General features: G+C 34.1%; 1 protein-coding gene across 1 annotated transcript; it reads right to left on the reverse strand.

Annotated features, from left to right (window-relative positions):
• Window positions 1–522: 522 nt before the first annotated feature.
• LOC126763683 (uncharacterized) lies at window positions 523–9,731 on the reverse strand. The gene is made up of 3 exons (XM_050481420.1): window positions 9,350–9,731; window positions 7,461–9,289; window positions 523–3,197 (listed from the first exon to the last, which is right to left on the reverse strand). Exons 2-3 carry the CDS (start codon window positions 8,266–8,268, stop codon window positions 1,999–2,001), a joined length of 2,007 nt encoding a protein of 668 aa, XP_050337377.1. The 5' UTR covers window positions 8,269–9,289; window positions 9,350–9,731; the 3' UTR covers window positions 523–1,998.
• Between the last annotated feature and the right edge of the window lie 4,858 nt (window positions 9,732–14,589).

A 14,589-nucleotide genomic window follows, 5' to 3' on the forward strand; every position in this document is an offset into this window, starting at 1 on the left:
CCTGTATTCTTATAACAGAACATGCTGCTACTCTCCGAATAAAGACGTCAATGGGCAGCAGTTGCAGGAGTGTACTGAGTGCATCCGTCGGACATGACCTAATAGCACCGGTAACCTCTGCACAGGCTGCTCTCTGCACTCCTGTTAGTTTCCTGATATTATAGTGTTTCTTTTAAACTGGTCATCAAACCAGCGCTCCATATGTCAGAATTGGAGGTGTAGTATACCATACATACACGCTTTATTTGCTCTTTTTTCAATTTTAGTATTCCAATTTAGTTAAGTATAGGCTTATACTTACAAACAAGGGAAACAGTTCCACTTTCTCTGTGAGTGTCCAGTTCTAGCATAAACCAGACACAGATTATTTGGAACACATTAGGCACCAATCCTTGAATGGCTAATTGAGCACAAAGTGGCAGCACTCATACCTACCTACCGATGTGTATCTTTTTTTGATGCCCTCATTTTACATCTGTACTTGTCTTCCACTCATATTTAACTTGAAAAAAAGATACATAATTTATGTACTACTACGTTCATATTTTATTTGTATTCGAGTTAATGATTTTTACAGTTTTTGTTTAAATTTTTTGGCGATTTCCTTAACGTACATATAAACTTATATTAACTTTCTATGGAAATTCCAAATTAAAAAAATTTTTGCATATTACATTATACATTAAAGTAAATATGTATGCATATAACAGTATATATTATATAAACCTAATAAGGCACACAATTTTCATTGTATAGAGACGAAAGGAAAAATCATTTTTCTTATTCATATGTACATAACAAATAAATATTTATGCAATACATACTTATGTATATGTATAATCATTCACATCCGTCGAAATTATATTGAGCAATTCTATTGACCAGCATCGTAATTTTATCTAATTCTACTTATTTGCTTTGAAAAGCTTTCAGAAAGTTAATAGTCATGATATATTTTGTAGTACACATGTTTCCTCGTACGGTACATGGTGTCTTAAGTTGGGTTATCTTTGAATTTTTCTCATCTTCTATGAATCACACTTCAACAAAGATAAACGACTGCACAAAATGTTAGAGAAGTTTGGGATCATACAAATATATGTATGTATATGTAAATATAAATTTTCTTATACATTAAAATTATTTGCTAAACCATTAGATACATAATTTGTCCATAAATAGAATGTACATACATAATTACATGTAAATATTTACAAAGCCATATAGTATTCCCATAGTAAATTAACATTCTTGAAAATGGGATTTAATAATTTTTAATAGCAAAATCCAAGCTTACTTGCATACAAATGATTGTATGTTCGTGTGATTGTTTCCAAAATATTCCTTCCTTCAGTACTACATAGTCAGTCATGCACAATGCTTCGATGATTACTGAATTGTTGAAGCGGATGCTTCTGAAGTTTGGGCGTGGTGTGTGATTTTATTACTTGAAGAATTTTAATTTAACATAGGAATTTGTTTAAGTTTCTTCTTTTTAATTTTTATATCTAATAACTGCGAATTATGTAGCTTTCTTCAGACAAGTGGAAAAGAGTTCTTTAGTTCTCTTCCCAGTACTTCTTTGGTTTTACCTTTTTATTATTTCGATTGTATACAGTTGTTTGAATGTACATATATACGCATTCATATAATATTATATAATTATGTGTCAGCATTGGTAGATACATATGTATGTACTTGTCTGCTTTGACAACATCTCTAAATCTCTATCCGTTAATTTAATTTATGGATTTTTTCATCGCGGTACATCGACTGATTAAACTCCTCATTTAATATATATTCTCCATACATTTTTATAATTCTGACCCTAGGGTGTTTGCAGAAACTATGTCTTATATAATACAGACATATGTATAAGTACTTGAATATATATGTATATGTTTTTATAATTACATGTTTATATGCCTTATTTAACCATAATAAATACATATATTCATTGCCTGCGCCATGGTCTACCGAGTAGTCAGCCGTGCTGACTTATCTTCGTGGTTTGCCAAAGTTACCCGCTGGACCCATGCTGTTGCCATACAAGGCATTTGTACCCCCATTCCCATAAATCGATTGTTGCGTTTGGATGCCGGATCCTACGTCATTTGTGGCAATCATATGTTTCCGCTGCAGTGTCATGGACGACATTTCCCTTTCGGGTCCATCATTTAAGTCGAGCCCGGCAACCATTTGTGCAATTTCTCGTTCCTTCTTCATGTCAGGTGGATTAAATTGTAGACTAGCCAACGAACCATGACTACGGCTTCGATGTTCCTGTCTTATAGAATAACTGAACGCTCTTTCATTTAAGTGACCTTTTCTCCGATAAATGCCAGTACCACCAGGCGATTCTGCACCAGAGTTTAGTCCATCATCTAGTCCATTTCCCATAGATACTGCTAGCTTTCGATTGGACATAGCTAGTGGTCTTGGCTCACCGATCAATGATTGCGCAATAGCTGGTTGAGGTGGTGGTGGAGGGCCCATACCTTGATGATACGCATAAATCGGTGGTACCATGGGCAGTCCAACTGGTATGCCACTGTTCTTTTTATCTTTCTTATTTTTCTTTGTAGATCGTGAGGATTGAAGTGTGGCATATTGTTGTGACATCATAACGGGCATTTGCATTGGGATACCCATTTGCGGTGGATGCATCATTTGTGGTGGAGGTTGTGATGGCATGCTAGGGTGATGAAAATGCGGTTGTGACCCCGATGGGCCACCATGAAAACCTCGATGACTGATTGTGTGATAATTTCGTGAGCCATGTGGTGGTGGAAAACCTACTGGACCAACGAGTGGGCCATAAATCACACTTCCTGAAGCGCCTCCATAAACTCCAGGTTTCTGTAAGGTGCTAGGATGAATCGGCTTTGGACGTATAAGAGTTCCCGAAAGACTCTGAGTGCCAGGTGTTTTGGAATTTTTTTTTTCCTTACGTTTTTTGTTAACTTCCTCTCTTTCGGGTGGCGGCGGAACATCAATAGGTGTGCTAATTTGACGAGCTCTCACAGGACGTCCCAGAGTAGAAGTGTTGCCCGAGAAGACTTCATATGGACTCTCCATTGCAATGGCGTCAAGTTGATCTTGAGAACCGTTCCAGACTTTGTGATTCTCATCTCCATTATATATCGAATTCTCGCCATCATCAACAGTCACGTTTAAATCAGCACTGCTTCCATAAACTATAAAAAGACCAATTAGAAAACATTATTTTTGGAATTTTATAATTTACACACTAAGTATTATTACTTTCAGAATATTATATTAATTTCATAATGTCATAAAACACAAGGGAATATACAGATACACACATAATACAGAGGTTGTAAACAGTGTAAAATAATTATAATAATTATAACATGAATTTTAATAAGCACTAAATATTGGTAAAGAAGTTTAAATTCATAGATAAGAGTTCGTCCTATGCACATAATATTGGTTTAGATATTTTATAAAAAATTCGATTTCATCAGGTATAAACAATACGGCGCATCCGCCATGCGGTGCATGCGTGCATGAAATCGTGTTTCCGCAACACAAGCTATGTAAATATGTATACATGGATGTAATAATACAAACGAATTGTTGTTTAACAAATACACCCAACTCTGTTTTTACACGGTAGATATGTTCCTCAGAAATCCGTGTAAAAAAGATGCGTTTCCTATAGTAAAATGAGGTATACGTTCCATGTCATCTGAAAACCGTGTAAGATGAAATAAAGAACTATATTTACTTAGAAAAACCGTGTAAAAAAAGTTAAGAACTATAAAATTTCAGATATGCATACGAATTGTATGTTCATATGCCATTTTATTGAGCATTAAAACTTAATATACATAATTGATACAGGTGAAAAATTGGTAGAGCATGCAAAGAACAAAAGAAATCTGTTAATCCAGAACTAAGAAGAGAAAATTTAGAATCGAAATAAGGGAAAAATATTTACATAGCTACATAATTATTCGTCGCTACTTGATACCAAGCGCAGTTGTTTGCGACGAACTGGACTAAAGTCGGTATCATCGCTGGAGATATCCATTTTAGCAATGTAAATATCATGCGAACAAAATGTGTAAGTAAGAGTTATCGAATAAGGGGATTTCCCAGTTACTACTATGTATGTTCACTTCAGCAATGGTGCTAAGTTTTTTACAAAAAAAAAATTTTCTCAACCGTTTAACTTCAAATCCGTGTAAATAGAAACCGTGTAAAAAAGGTGTAGTTAGTTTGTATCGAATTTAAGATATTACATATTCTCTTATTAGTCCAGAACAGTTTATTCTGAGTCCCAGGGCTGTTAATCCCTTGACATTTATACCAAGATTTAAATCAACCAAGGAAGATTCACTTGATTTTCAGGATATAGTATTATTTTGGTGATTTATGTATGAGGACAAATTTCGTCTAGTCCGAGATTATCATTGTTATGTCAGCTTTTCATTGTATTGATTAATTTTAAGATATCAGAAATATCTTTTCTCGAGCTACATATGTATATATTGCTAAAAAATAAGCTGTAAACGTTTAAATTATTTTTGGGCACAAAGGAACCCCCGATAATCATTTAAGACTCTACAGAAATGCGGCCATTAATTCGTCTTCCAAGAAAACATTTTATATAAGCAATTCAAGAGCAAAAAAAATTGTATAGAAACATTTTTGGAAGTAATTATATGTTAAAATTTTCGGAACAGTGTTAGGTATGTTATAATTTTATTTCATATACAATTTAATTAAAAAAATTATAGTTTTTTTTAAACCAATTAATTTAATTACTTCACTTATATCACTATTTAAAAAATTAGTAAATTCCGTCTCATCGAGTGTTCAGAAAGGTATGATCTCATCAGTTGGATTTTAAAAAAAATCATTAAACCTCAATGAAAAATATTGAGTCATATGTATCCGTATACTTATGTACATATGTATGTATTCGTATGGTAGAATATAATATAATATTAGCAAATGTTGTAGTTATAAGTATAAGTATAAGAATATTAACTTACATCTTGTCGGAAGCTGCAAATAAGTTTTTGGGTTAATATACATATGTATGTATAACTTATATGTTAGAAATCATAAATTACAAACAGGTCAATTGAAGTTCCCAGTCTGACCATAGATGACGCTACTAGAATTAAATCCATAAGATACGTATATTTAGTTAAACCAAACATTTAAAAGGTGCCTGTATAAATTTGATTATTAATTTGTGAATTGTGTTAGCTGCAAACTACCAAAAGTACATTTATTGACAGAAATAGTTATCAGGATAATTAAGAAATACACTGTCTCCGTTGGTAATATTGTCTAGTATATTGCTGTTTGTAGGGGAACGATTCGTAAGTAATTTTGACAAATAATAAATTGTTGATCAGTAAAATAGTTTGATGAGCGTTTTAGAAAGAGGGTTTTGTATAAAAGTTTGTTCACTAGTATATAGTAGCGTCTAAAAAATTGCGGTAATTTTAATTATGCGTATGCTCGTATAGAAACTTTGATAAAATTCAACTTTCATAGACTATAATGTTACGACAACCAGATGTTTGATGACGAGGTTGGTACAAAATGGTTGGTTGCCATGGTCTTTTTAATATGTTTGTGTTCTTTTGAGATGTTATGAAGTAGTCGAATTTAAATAACTTATTTTCGGAGGAAAGTAACATAATTTAAAATTTTTGGATAATAAGATACAGATTGGCATTGCTTTTATATCAATAAATCACAGAAATACATATAAATATGTTTCCTTTTAACATTTCTTAAGATCTCCCAAAAATTGAAGTTTTTGAGCCTTGTTTTCTATAAACGTTGATTCACAACAAACAGCAGCGAATACAATTGAGTAACCGGTTGTATTGTTTATTAAACTTCAGGAAATAAATTATATTTGGTGAAATTTTTACATATACAACGTAACTTTGTTTCTAACTAAAAAGTAGAATGTACTTATGTATATTTAAAACGTAAGCACGTATTTGCATACAACCACACACACTCCTATACAATCGCCAAACGAAAAAGTGAAATAATGAACTAGTGAAACGAAATTTCGTCAAATTTATACCTGTTTGAGATAGACTTAAATATTTCGACTTAATGCATACAATAACAATTCCCCTTACTTTGGTTACTTATCAAAATGAAAATATTGTTTGCTATTACGAACTTTTTTTGATTTTAAGTCGAAAGAAACTTTCCTTCTTTAAATAGTATTCTAATTAATACTAAATTATTGAGAATTTGGGACTTAAGAATATAAGTTTACACCAAATTTCATGAAAGTTATTTGTTTTTGTACAAACCCCAAAACATGGATATTTGAATTCTTCACATAAGTTTTGAGGTTATGTGTAACCATTACCTACAACTTTCTCATATAACTTTTTCCTATAGGACTCGTAGTTTTTTGGATATCGAGATAAATCGTTTTTAACCCTTAAAAATTCAACTTCGCCACTCCTCTTGCATTTCCCGACCACAGATAGCGTAATTTTTTTTCTGTTGAGAATAGTATGTAGCAATTACCATTACATTTACACAAATAAACCACCAAATACAGCTGCAAACATAGCGATATGTGTTTGATACACACTTGTGCATGATACGAAATTTACACATGTATTTTTAGTTGATTTGCATCCCGATTAACATTTATTTGTTGCTTTCAGTTGTTTGTCTCTTAAGTTTTACACATAAAGTAAAAGAAATGCTTTCATTTAAAAACCAATAGATAACGTTGGTATCGAGCATGTTGATGTTGTCAATATTTAAATAAGTGGAAAGTGCTTTCATATTTTGAGATGCCTATGCGTAAATACCTCAAGCTTCGATGTGAGAGTTTGTTTGTTCATTTATTTTTAGCTTACTAATACTTATGTATATACTTGGATTCATCCACAGCCACTTTATATCACATCGAATGACAAGTTTATCCGTGTAAATATCTTCGATCCAAGCTTTATGTAGATTACCTTTTTATTGCACAAATATTTACTTGGAAAATAACTTTTCAAATTATGCAAAGAACAAATAGTTTGTTAGAGGGTGATTTAAAATGTTACGATTTTTCCTGATAATAAGATAATGTTTAAGAAGAAATAAAAAGTTTGGATATTTTACTCCATTATTTTTCGTTACTATACTTAATGTAATATTACAAATTTAGGGAAATAAACTCCACAGTATTGCAGTCCGTAGTTAGTATGTCCACAATTTGTAATAAAATGCTAACCATAATTAACATATGAGTGAATTTTTGCTCCAACAAACATATAATGGTTTTGTAAATACTTTTTGAAATTCAAATGAAAACATGACAGTAGGTTAATTGAGAGAAATGTCCATGAGATTTTCGTAAATGCTTCGTAAGCAAGGAGTATTTTAAAAGATGTAAATATAATAATTATAATAGTTGTTGTTATAAGAAAAATAAAACTTACAATTTTTTACGGATGTATATCCTTCTGCAGCACTACCATTACTCCCGCCACCATTCAGACTGATACCACTCGTTCCGTTAAAAGCATGACCATTGGATTGCCGCCCAACACTGTTCAAGGTAGTTGTACTGCCGGAGCGAGAGCGCCAGCCAGCTTGGCTCGTTGGCACGCCCATATGATGGTGATGATTGCTATTCGGAAGTCCAACACCGCTTAAATCTCCATTCGATTTACTACCAACTGCACTCTTTAATGTGCCGTAAACACTGGCGCCAGCGCCACCACCAGAACTACCAGTCTCCAATTGTCGAGCATAAGAATTATCCGCATATGCGTGAAAACAACATCTGACTAGAGCATTTGCGGCAGCTTCACGTTTACAAATGAACACGTGACACTCGAGCACTTTAATGCCAGTGGTTCGTCGAAGTATTGCAGCGAATATCGGCGGATGTTGAGCGCGGGGCATTCGTGCGAATGGTGAGTCTAGTGGCAGAAATTTTGGCTCTGGCTTGGAGTTTCCACGTTCCGGTATTAAAACTTGACGCACAGCTGCACAATAATGCAACGACTCAATGGGAAAGAATCGTGTGATTTGTTTCAAATTTTCATCGACGTTCTCCAGTAAAATTCCATTCGACCAAACGCTTAACCACGAATCAATGCCTTTGGCGCCGACAGCACCCTCCGAGGGATAGAGGCTCCTCAACGGCTCTTGGATCCCTTGCAAGCCGTCTTTACTCTGACGTGGTACTGCACTACCCAAATAGAGCACTCGGCAGCGACAAATTGGCGTAGAATCACCCATATTTACGTGCTCAATAATAAACTCTAAATACCTATTCTATTGTAAAATCGTGAAATCCACTTTCAAACTCAGTTTTGGTGACACTTGACTAAACCTACCAATACGCTGGTACAAAGAAAGCTCTTATGCTAACGCATGTAAGGTAGACAGATTAGTGTCAGCAAAATTTATACACACAAACACAATCGTGGAAACATGTGTAGACAAGGTGAATTCAGTATACTTAAGTTTGTCAAGTTATAACGTTAGCAAAGTTGATTTTCTGGTTTTGACGTGTTTCTAAGTGGTTCTTGAAGTCAGCTATTTCATTTCATCTTTTACCTTTATTCGTTTTTTACTTTTTTACATTTTTCATTACTTTGTTTCTTTTTTCTATAAGCACAATTATATAGGACTTCTCCAAAACTCCCCACCACTGCGACGAGCATTCATGAGATTATTTCTTTATTATTATTCAGATTGACACACACAAACACAAAAGCACATACACGTGGCTGAGTGCACACATATTCACTTTTGTCTTGTGAAACTGTTAATTTTCGCACTCATACGTAAGAACTTGGCCAACTCATAACATTTCGGACACTCGACTCTAGCATTTCGGGTGGATTTCGAAACTTAGTTTTGCACTTTTCAAATTATATGCATCCACATACATACATATGTATGTATACATTTGAGTATTATCACTTGATGTTCTTAATTTTTGTGTTTGACAGTTGAAGACCTTAGTTAAAATGTTCGCTGATGTGTTCGTTCATTTGTTCGTAGCTCAGGTATTTTAACTATGGCAGTTTATGGACTATAGAACCTTCGTGATCGGTTTCAAAGCAACTTGCCCCCAAATTTTTCCAATTGAGATATGTACTATATTTATGTACATATGTATATAGGTTGCGGTTATATGGTAAGGTGTGATGTCTTGTTTCTTATTGTTGTGGCAAACTAAATATGGCGTCGTTCAAGAATTTCCTCTTTTCTCAAATATTATTATGGGCAAAAGTGCAGAAACTGCTCCCTACTATACATACAAGTTCACATTTATATGGATGTGTATATACATACATACATACATACATACATAGTATATGCAGCTGGAATTATGGAATACGTATACATTCGCCGTTTTCAGCCTTTACAAAATGTGGATTCAGCACAATCGTCCAAAGGTTTTTTAGTTGGTAATAGCACGTTCGGTAAAAGTATGTAAATTGAATTCAAAATTCAAAACTCCACTTTCATTTCAATTGAATGTTCGAAAATTTACAACTCAGTGGATTTACTCACAACGGAATGTCACGAAATTGGCAGTTTATACGAACCACATACCAAACTATGTAGTGAGTGTACTTGTTAGTACGTGTATATGTAATGAACAAAACCGACGATTAATCTAAGGTTAGCTTAATCCGTTGATTCCGCCAACGTTGTTCACTCAACGCGGGTATACTCGAGAATAGCGTATTTTACGAATGAATACAATACCTGAAGTACCGACTACGTGGTATTTTCCTCCTCCATTCTGCCTCCGATCATTGGCTTGGGCCTCTGATTGTTTGCTGCATTACTGCCTTGGCTGAGAATTTGCTCAGGTAAATAAGTCTCTGCACACAAATACTGTTATAAGAAGGTGACGCGTTGAATGTATTGCTGAGGTGAGTTTCATGAGTTACTTTATTCTTTGGTCTACGTTTACATGTAAATAAGGGTATTTGCCATTTTACGTCTTGTCTTTTCGCTTTTGTAGAGTTTGGAGAGAATGAGAAGCCAGATCTTCAAATGTGAGTAATTTAAATTTCTTTAGTAGTAGTGTTTCACTGCGTCTCAGTTTTCATACCTGCTGATTGCAAAACAGGTATAAAGTAATAACAAAAAGTGCATGCATACACAAGCCACTTTGACTAAGGAAATGAAAGCCCTGTGGGAAAAGCAACAAATAAAATGAGAAAATATTAAACTCTAAGGAATATGTCTTAGCTAATTAAACTTTAATTAAATTTGCAACATTTTATAGTATCCACAACATATCAATTTGACGAGAAAATTTTATTTAATTGTCCTCGTCCGCCTTCTGTCAGCCAGTAAAAGCGATAACTTAAGTGAAGATTACGATATCTTAATGCAAATTGGGAAACTAAAATTTAGCATATTAGGGAAGACCTGACCTGTTTAATATTTTAATGTACATACATATGTATATCATAAACTACTAAATCTATGATTCAGTTCAGAAATTAGGCAATAGCCATGGCACTGCTCGCCTTCAGAAGAAACTTTATATCCCAAAAATTAAATCGTATACCACAATTTGCGATCATTTTTTGTAAGCAGTTCGATTTTATGAATTGCGATTGCGATAGCAGTTCACAAAAAATTGAGATTTTTTAACAGTACAGTTTAATAGGTTAACTTTTGATCGCTGTAGTTGAATAGCAGAAAAGTAGCAGGTTGCGTAAATACGTACATACTTATATGCGATTATTCTACATGCGGCTTAAAGTTTTAAGTGTAACGTAAAGGAAAATAAGTGAGGTATAGTAGAAGTATGAAGTGCTATATGAAATAAGTATATGCCAAATGTAATAACTTTAAATCAAATATTTATAGTATAAAATCTGTATCGTTAACAAATTTTAAGAAGCATGAACAAAATAGGCATTCTCTCCTCTACGGCCACTTGAACAATAAAAACGCCAAAAAAAATACCTTAGTCGTTTTAAGAAGTACAGAAGTACAGTTGCTATCGCAATAGCAATGTAAAATCACAGTGATTTTAAAATATCAATGTTAGCTCATCTCCTGTACGATAAATTAATAAACTAAGGGTACTCATTTAAAGTGGCATTTATATAATAGTAGTCCAAGTAGACTGGATTAAATGAGCGGTCTGTGGCAATATTGCAGTATTCATTAGTATTGTTATTCAGTTATTATATTTAAATGTACTTAAAGTTTGAAGAAACCCAAACGCCAGAAAAGAGTAAACAGCTGATTGCGATTTGCGACAAATTGCCAAGGATGCCACAGGGAATAGTCTCGCATAGATCCAATTTTGTTGCAAAATAAATTGCATATAAAAATGAACAGCTGTTTTGCGATATAACCATTTTGCTAAGTTTGCACATAATGTCACAAATTTCCGACATTAAATGAATAACACTGTTTAAAACTAGACCATGCTGTTGGCAATATCTCCTAACAATGAATATCGAGTTCTTAGGCGACTTTTCTTATAATAAAATCTTCTTCTTCTTCTTACATATGTTTATTTATCGCACCTCGATGTCACTTGAGTACATATTTAACATATAAAATCTAACGCATAGTTAGGATTAAAGACGATATTCATATAAAAACGGTTGAGCTTACATATATCAGGCATAACAGAAAATAAAATCCACTGATCCTAGTCCAAACCCTTATTTCATATGCATACTTATGTACATCTTAAATCACTATGGAGCTGTAAGCTGTCATCCTCAACTACAATCATCTATACTGAGTCTATTAAAAAAAATTGTTTGATACACAATAATTTTTTAAAGAAATCCCAGAAAAATGTGTTTCTTAAAATTATGTCAACGTGAAAAGCATATCCAAAAAAAAATGTAATATTCAGCATATTGTTCTTCTTTTCTGGCATAGACACCGCTTACGCGATTATAGCTGAGTTAACAACAGCGCTCCAGTTGTTTCTTCTTTTCGCAAGGTGGCGCCAATTGGAAATTCCAATCGAAGCCAGGTCCTTCTCCACCTGGTCTTTCCAACGGAGTAGAGGTCTTCCTCTTCTTCTGCTTCAATGTCGTCGTATATGTTATACAGCTCATAGTTCCATCGAATGCGATGCGATGACGAGCATTTACGTTCGAATTCTGAAACTCACGAAATTTAAATTTATTTTTTTTTATTTTATTAATAGATTTTATCAATCCAGTTACTTTGATCTGAGAATGTTAATAAATATTAATTTATCTTTGCGTGTGGAATCAATTCCCACAATCCACACAGGCAATCCACGGTCCATTGATGGAACTTGTTTTGAAATATATTTCAGTCCACGACGCCCAAATTAATCCTCCAAAGAGAAAAATTAAAAAATACTCCACATTCTACGGAGAACTTTTGCGTGTGGAATCAATTCCCATTATCTCCAAGGGCAATCCACTGGTCATTGGTAGAACTTGTTTTTAAATATTTCTATGTATAATCACTGGAAAATTCTTAAACTTAAAAATGTCTGCAAGCTTTCTGTTCACAACGTGATTTGCTGTAGAATTAATTTCGAAACCAAAGAAGTTTGTCATATAGTCGACGCTTCAAAATTAGAACCACTTTGCTTTTTTTGATTCTAATATTTGAAAAATTCTAGTTTCTGGAAATTTATTTGTGTATACTTATATATAAGCAGACAAACGTATTATATTAATTTAAAAAACTATATTAAGTTCTTTTTTTATTTAATTATTAAATTGCGTACTTCTGTTCACTATTAATAAAACCCAGAAAAAAGTTCAAAAATTCGTTTATTTTGAATCGGAAATATCAATATTGGAGAAATCACTAATGTGCTTAGTAGAGAATAATTTGAATAATAAACTCATTCAAACAAAATACGCTCAGAAATTCTAATTTCAGAACGTTTAATGTATTGCAAACTCTGGTCTAATTTCATTTGGTGTTTTGCAGTTCAACAATACATTCTTATCATTCTCTTGGCAAGGACCTTTTGTTTACTGTATAGAGTGTCATCTGCTGACAGAACCAATTTTAAAAGCAAATGTTATCTTGAGGAGTTTGTCTTTGCTGCGATTTTAATTTTGAGTACAGAGACATCTGTTAAGTAAATATCATATCCCACAGAGAACGTATATTTACGTTCTCTGCATGATTTATATGTTCTCTGATGTATCGCTAAATGAATCGTGGAAACAGAGCACGTATATCAGAGAACGTATTATGATATACGTTCTCTGGTTTTTAAGTTAACAAAATATAAATTTTATAACTGCAGAAATGTTCTTGTCCATGATAAGGCTAAGCAAACTTTTCCTAATGAATGACTTAGTAACGCTACTCGCCGATTCGCCGCTTTTAGCGCAAAATAATAAGCTATTTCCTGTTGAAACTCGGTGATTAATTTGAACTCTCGTTGCAGCTCAGAGCTATATTTCTACTGAAGTAATAAATGCGAGCCAATCTCAGGCAGAAGTGAATGCATGACAATTATGCTGTTATTTTCCGTTGAGTCACCGCGTACCAGAACCCGCCAACGTAAGTCAAATGATGTGATCATTTTACGTATTGTTCTTAAAAAACAATCGCCCAACTCCACAAATTAAGAAGAATTAAAAACGTCATCGACTAAACCCCGCAGTGTGCATATGTTTGCTCTCTTTCGCGGATCTCGTCTGACTTTCTCACCCGCTTCAGTGCAGTTATCTTTAAATATTCTTCTTTTGCGCTCTATCCCACCTAATTTCGAGAATCATACGTACCGCTTCTCACTTTTCCATCCCTCGAACGCTTCCCAACAAAAGTAGGAAAAATATTCCTTGGTGGAACGCTGACTTGTCCAGACTACGGCTCCCCAAGCAGAATTTATGGTATGAATACAAGCGAACACGCTCAGCTGAAAACCTGCTCCTTTACAAAAAGGCAAATGCGTTATTCCGACATTCTGCCAAACATTATAAAAATAAAAAGTTTGAAGAACTCACTGAGACCATAAACCCCCGCACTAGCCCAAAGAAAATATGCGATGATATCAAAATGCTAACCGGATCTCCTAAACAGCCTCTATTTTCCTACATTCAAACACAAAGCGGTCCATTAACGGCTCCCGTAGATATTGCCAACCATTTTTTCCTGTCACTCTCTTCTTCCGATGCAAGCTTCTCAGACACGTTCCGCAACCTAAAATCTCAACGAATAAGTATTGAACCACCTATTTTGTACCGTTTATCGCCTCCCGCTAAGCAACTAGAGTCTGAAATTCTACTAACCGAACTCGAATTCGCCCTTTCGTCCGTTATAGGCAAAACCCCTGGTTTTGACAAAATTACCTATCCAATCATTCAAAACTTGCCTATCCAGGCTAAGCATCGTTTACTCAACCTCTATAATAATATATTTGAAAGCGGATGCTATCCTCATGCCTGGAAAACTTCGTGTATAGTTCCTATCCTGAAGCCCAATAAGCCAGCGTTTGATGTCAACAACTATAGGCCGATATCGCTCTTACCCTGTTTGGGAAAACTTCTTGAAAAAGTTATAGTTAACCGGCTGATGTGGTATGGCAACAAAAGAAAACTCATAAGCCCC

Source organism: Bactrocera neohumeralis, chromosome 2 (assembly GCF_024586455.1).
Source record: "Bactrocera neohumeralis isolate Rockhampton chromosome 2, APGP_CSIRO_Bneo_wtdbg2-racon-allhic-juicebox.fasta_v2, whole genome shotgun sequence".
Taxonomy (NCBI): domain Eukaryota; kingdom Metazoa; phylum Arthropoda; class Insecta; order Diptera; family Tephritidae; genus Bactrocera; species Bactrocera neohumeralis.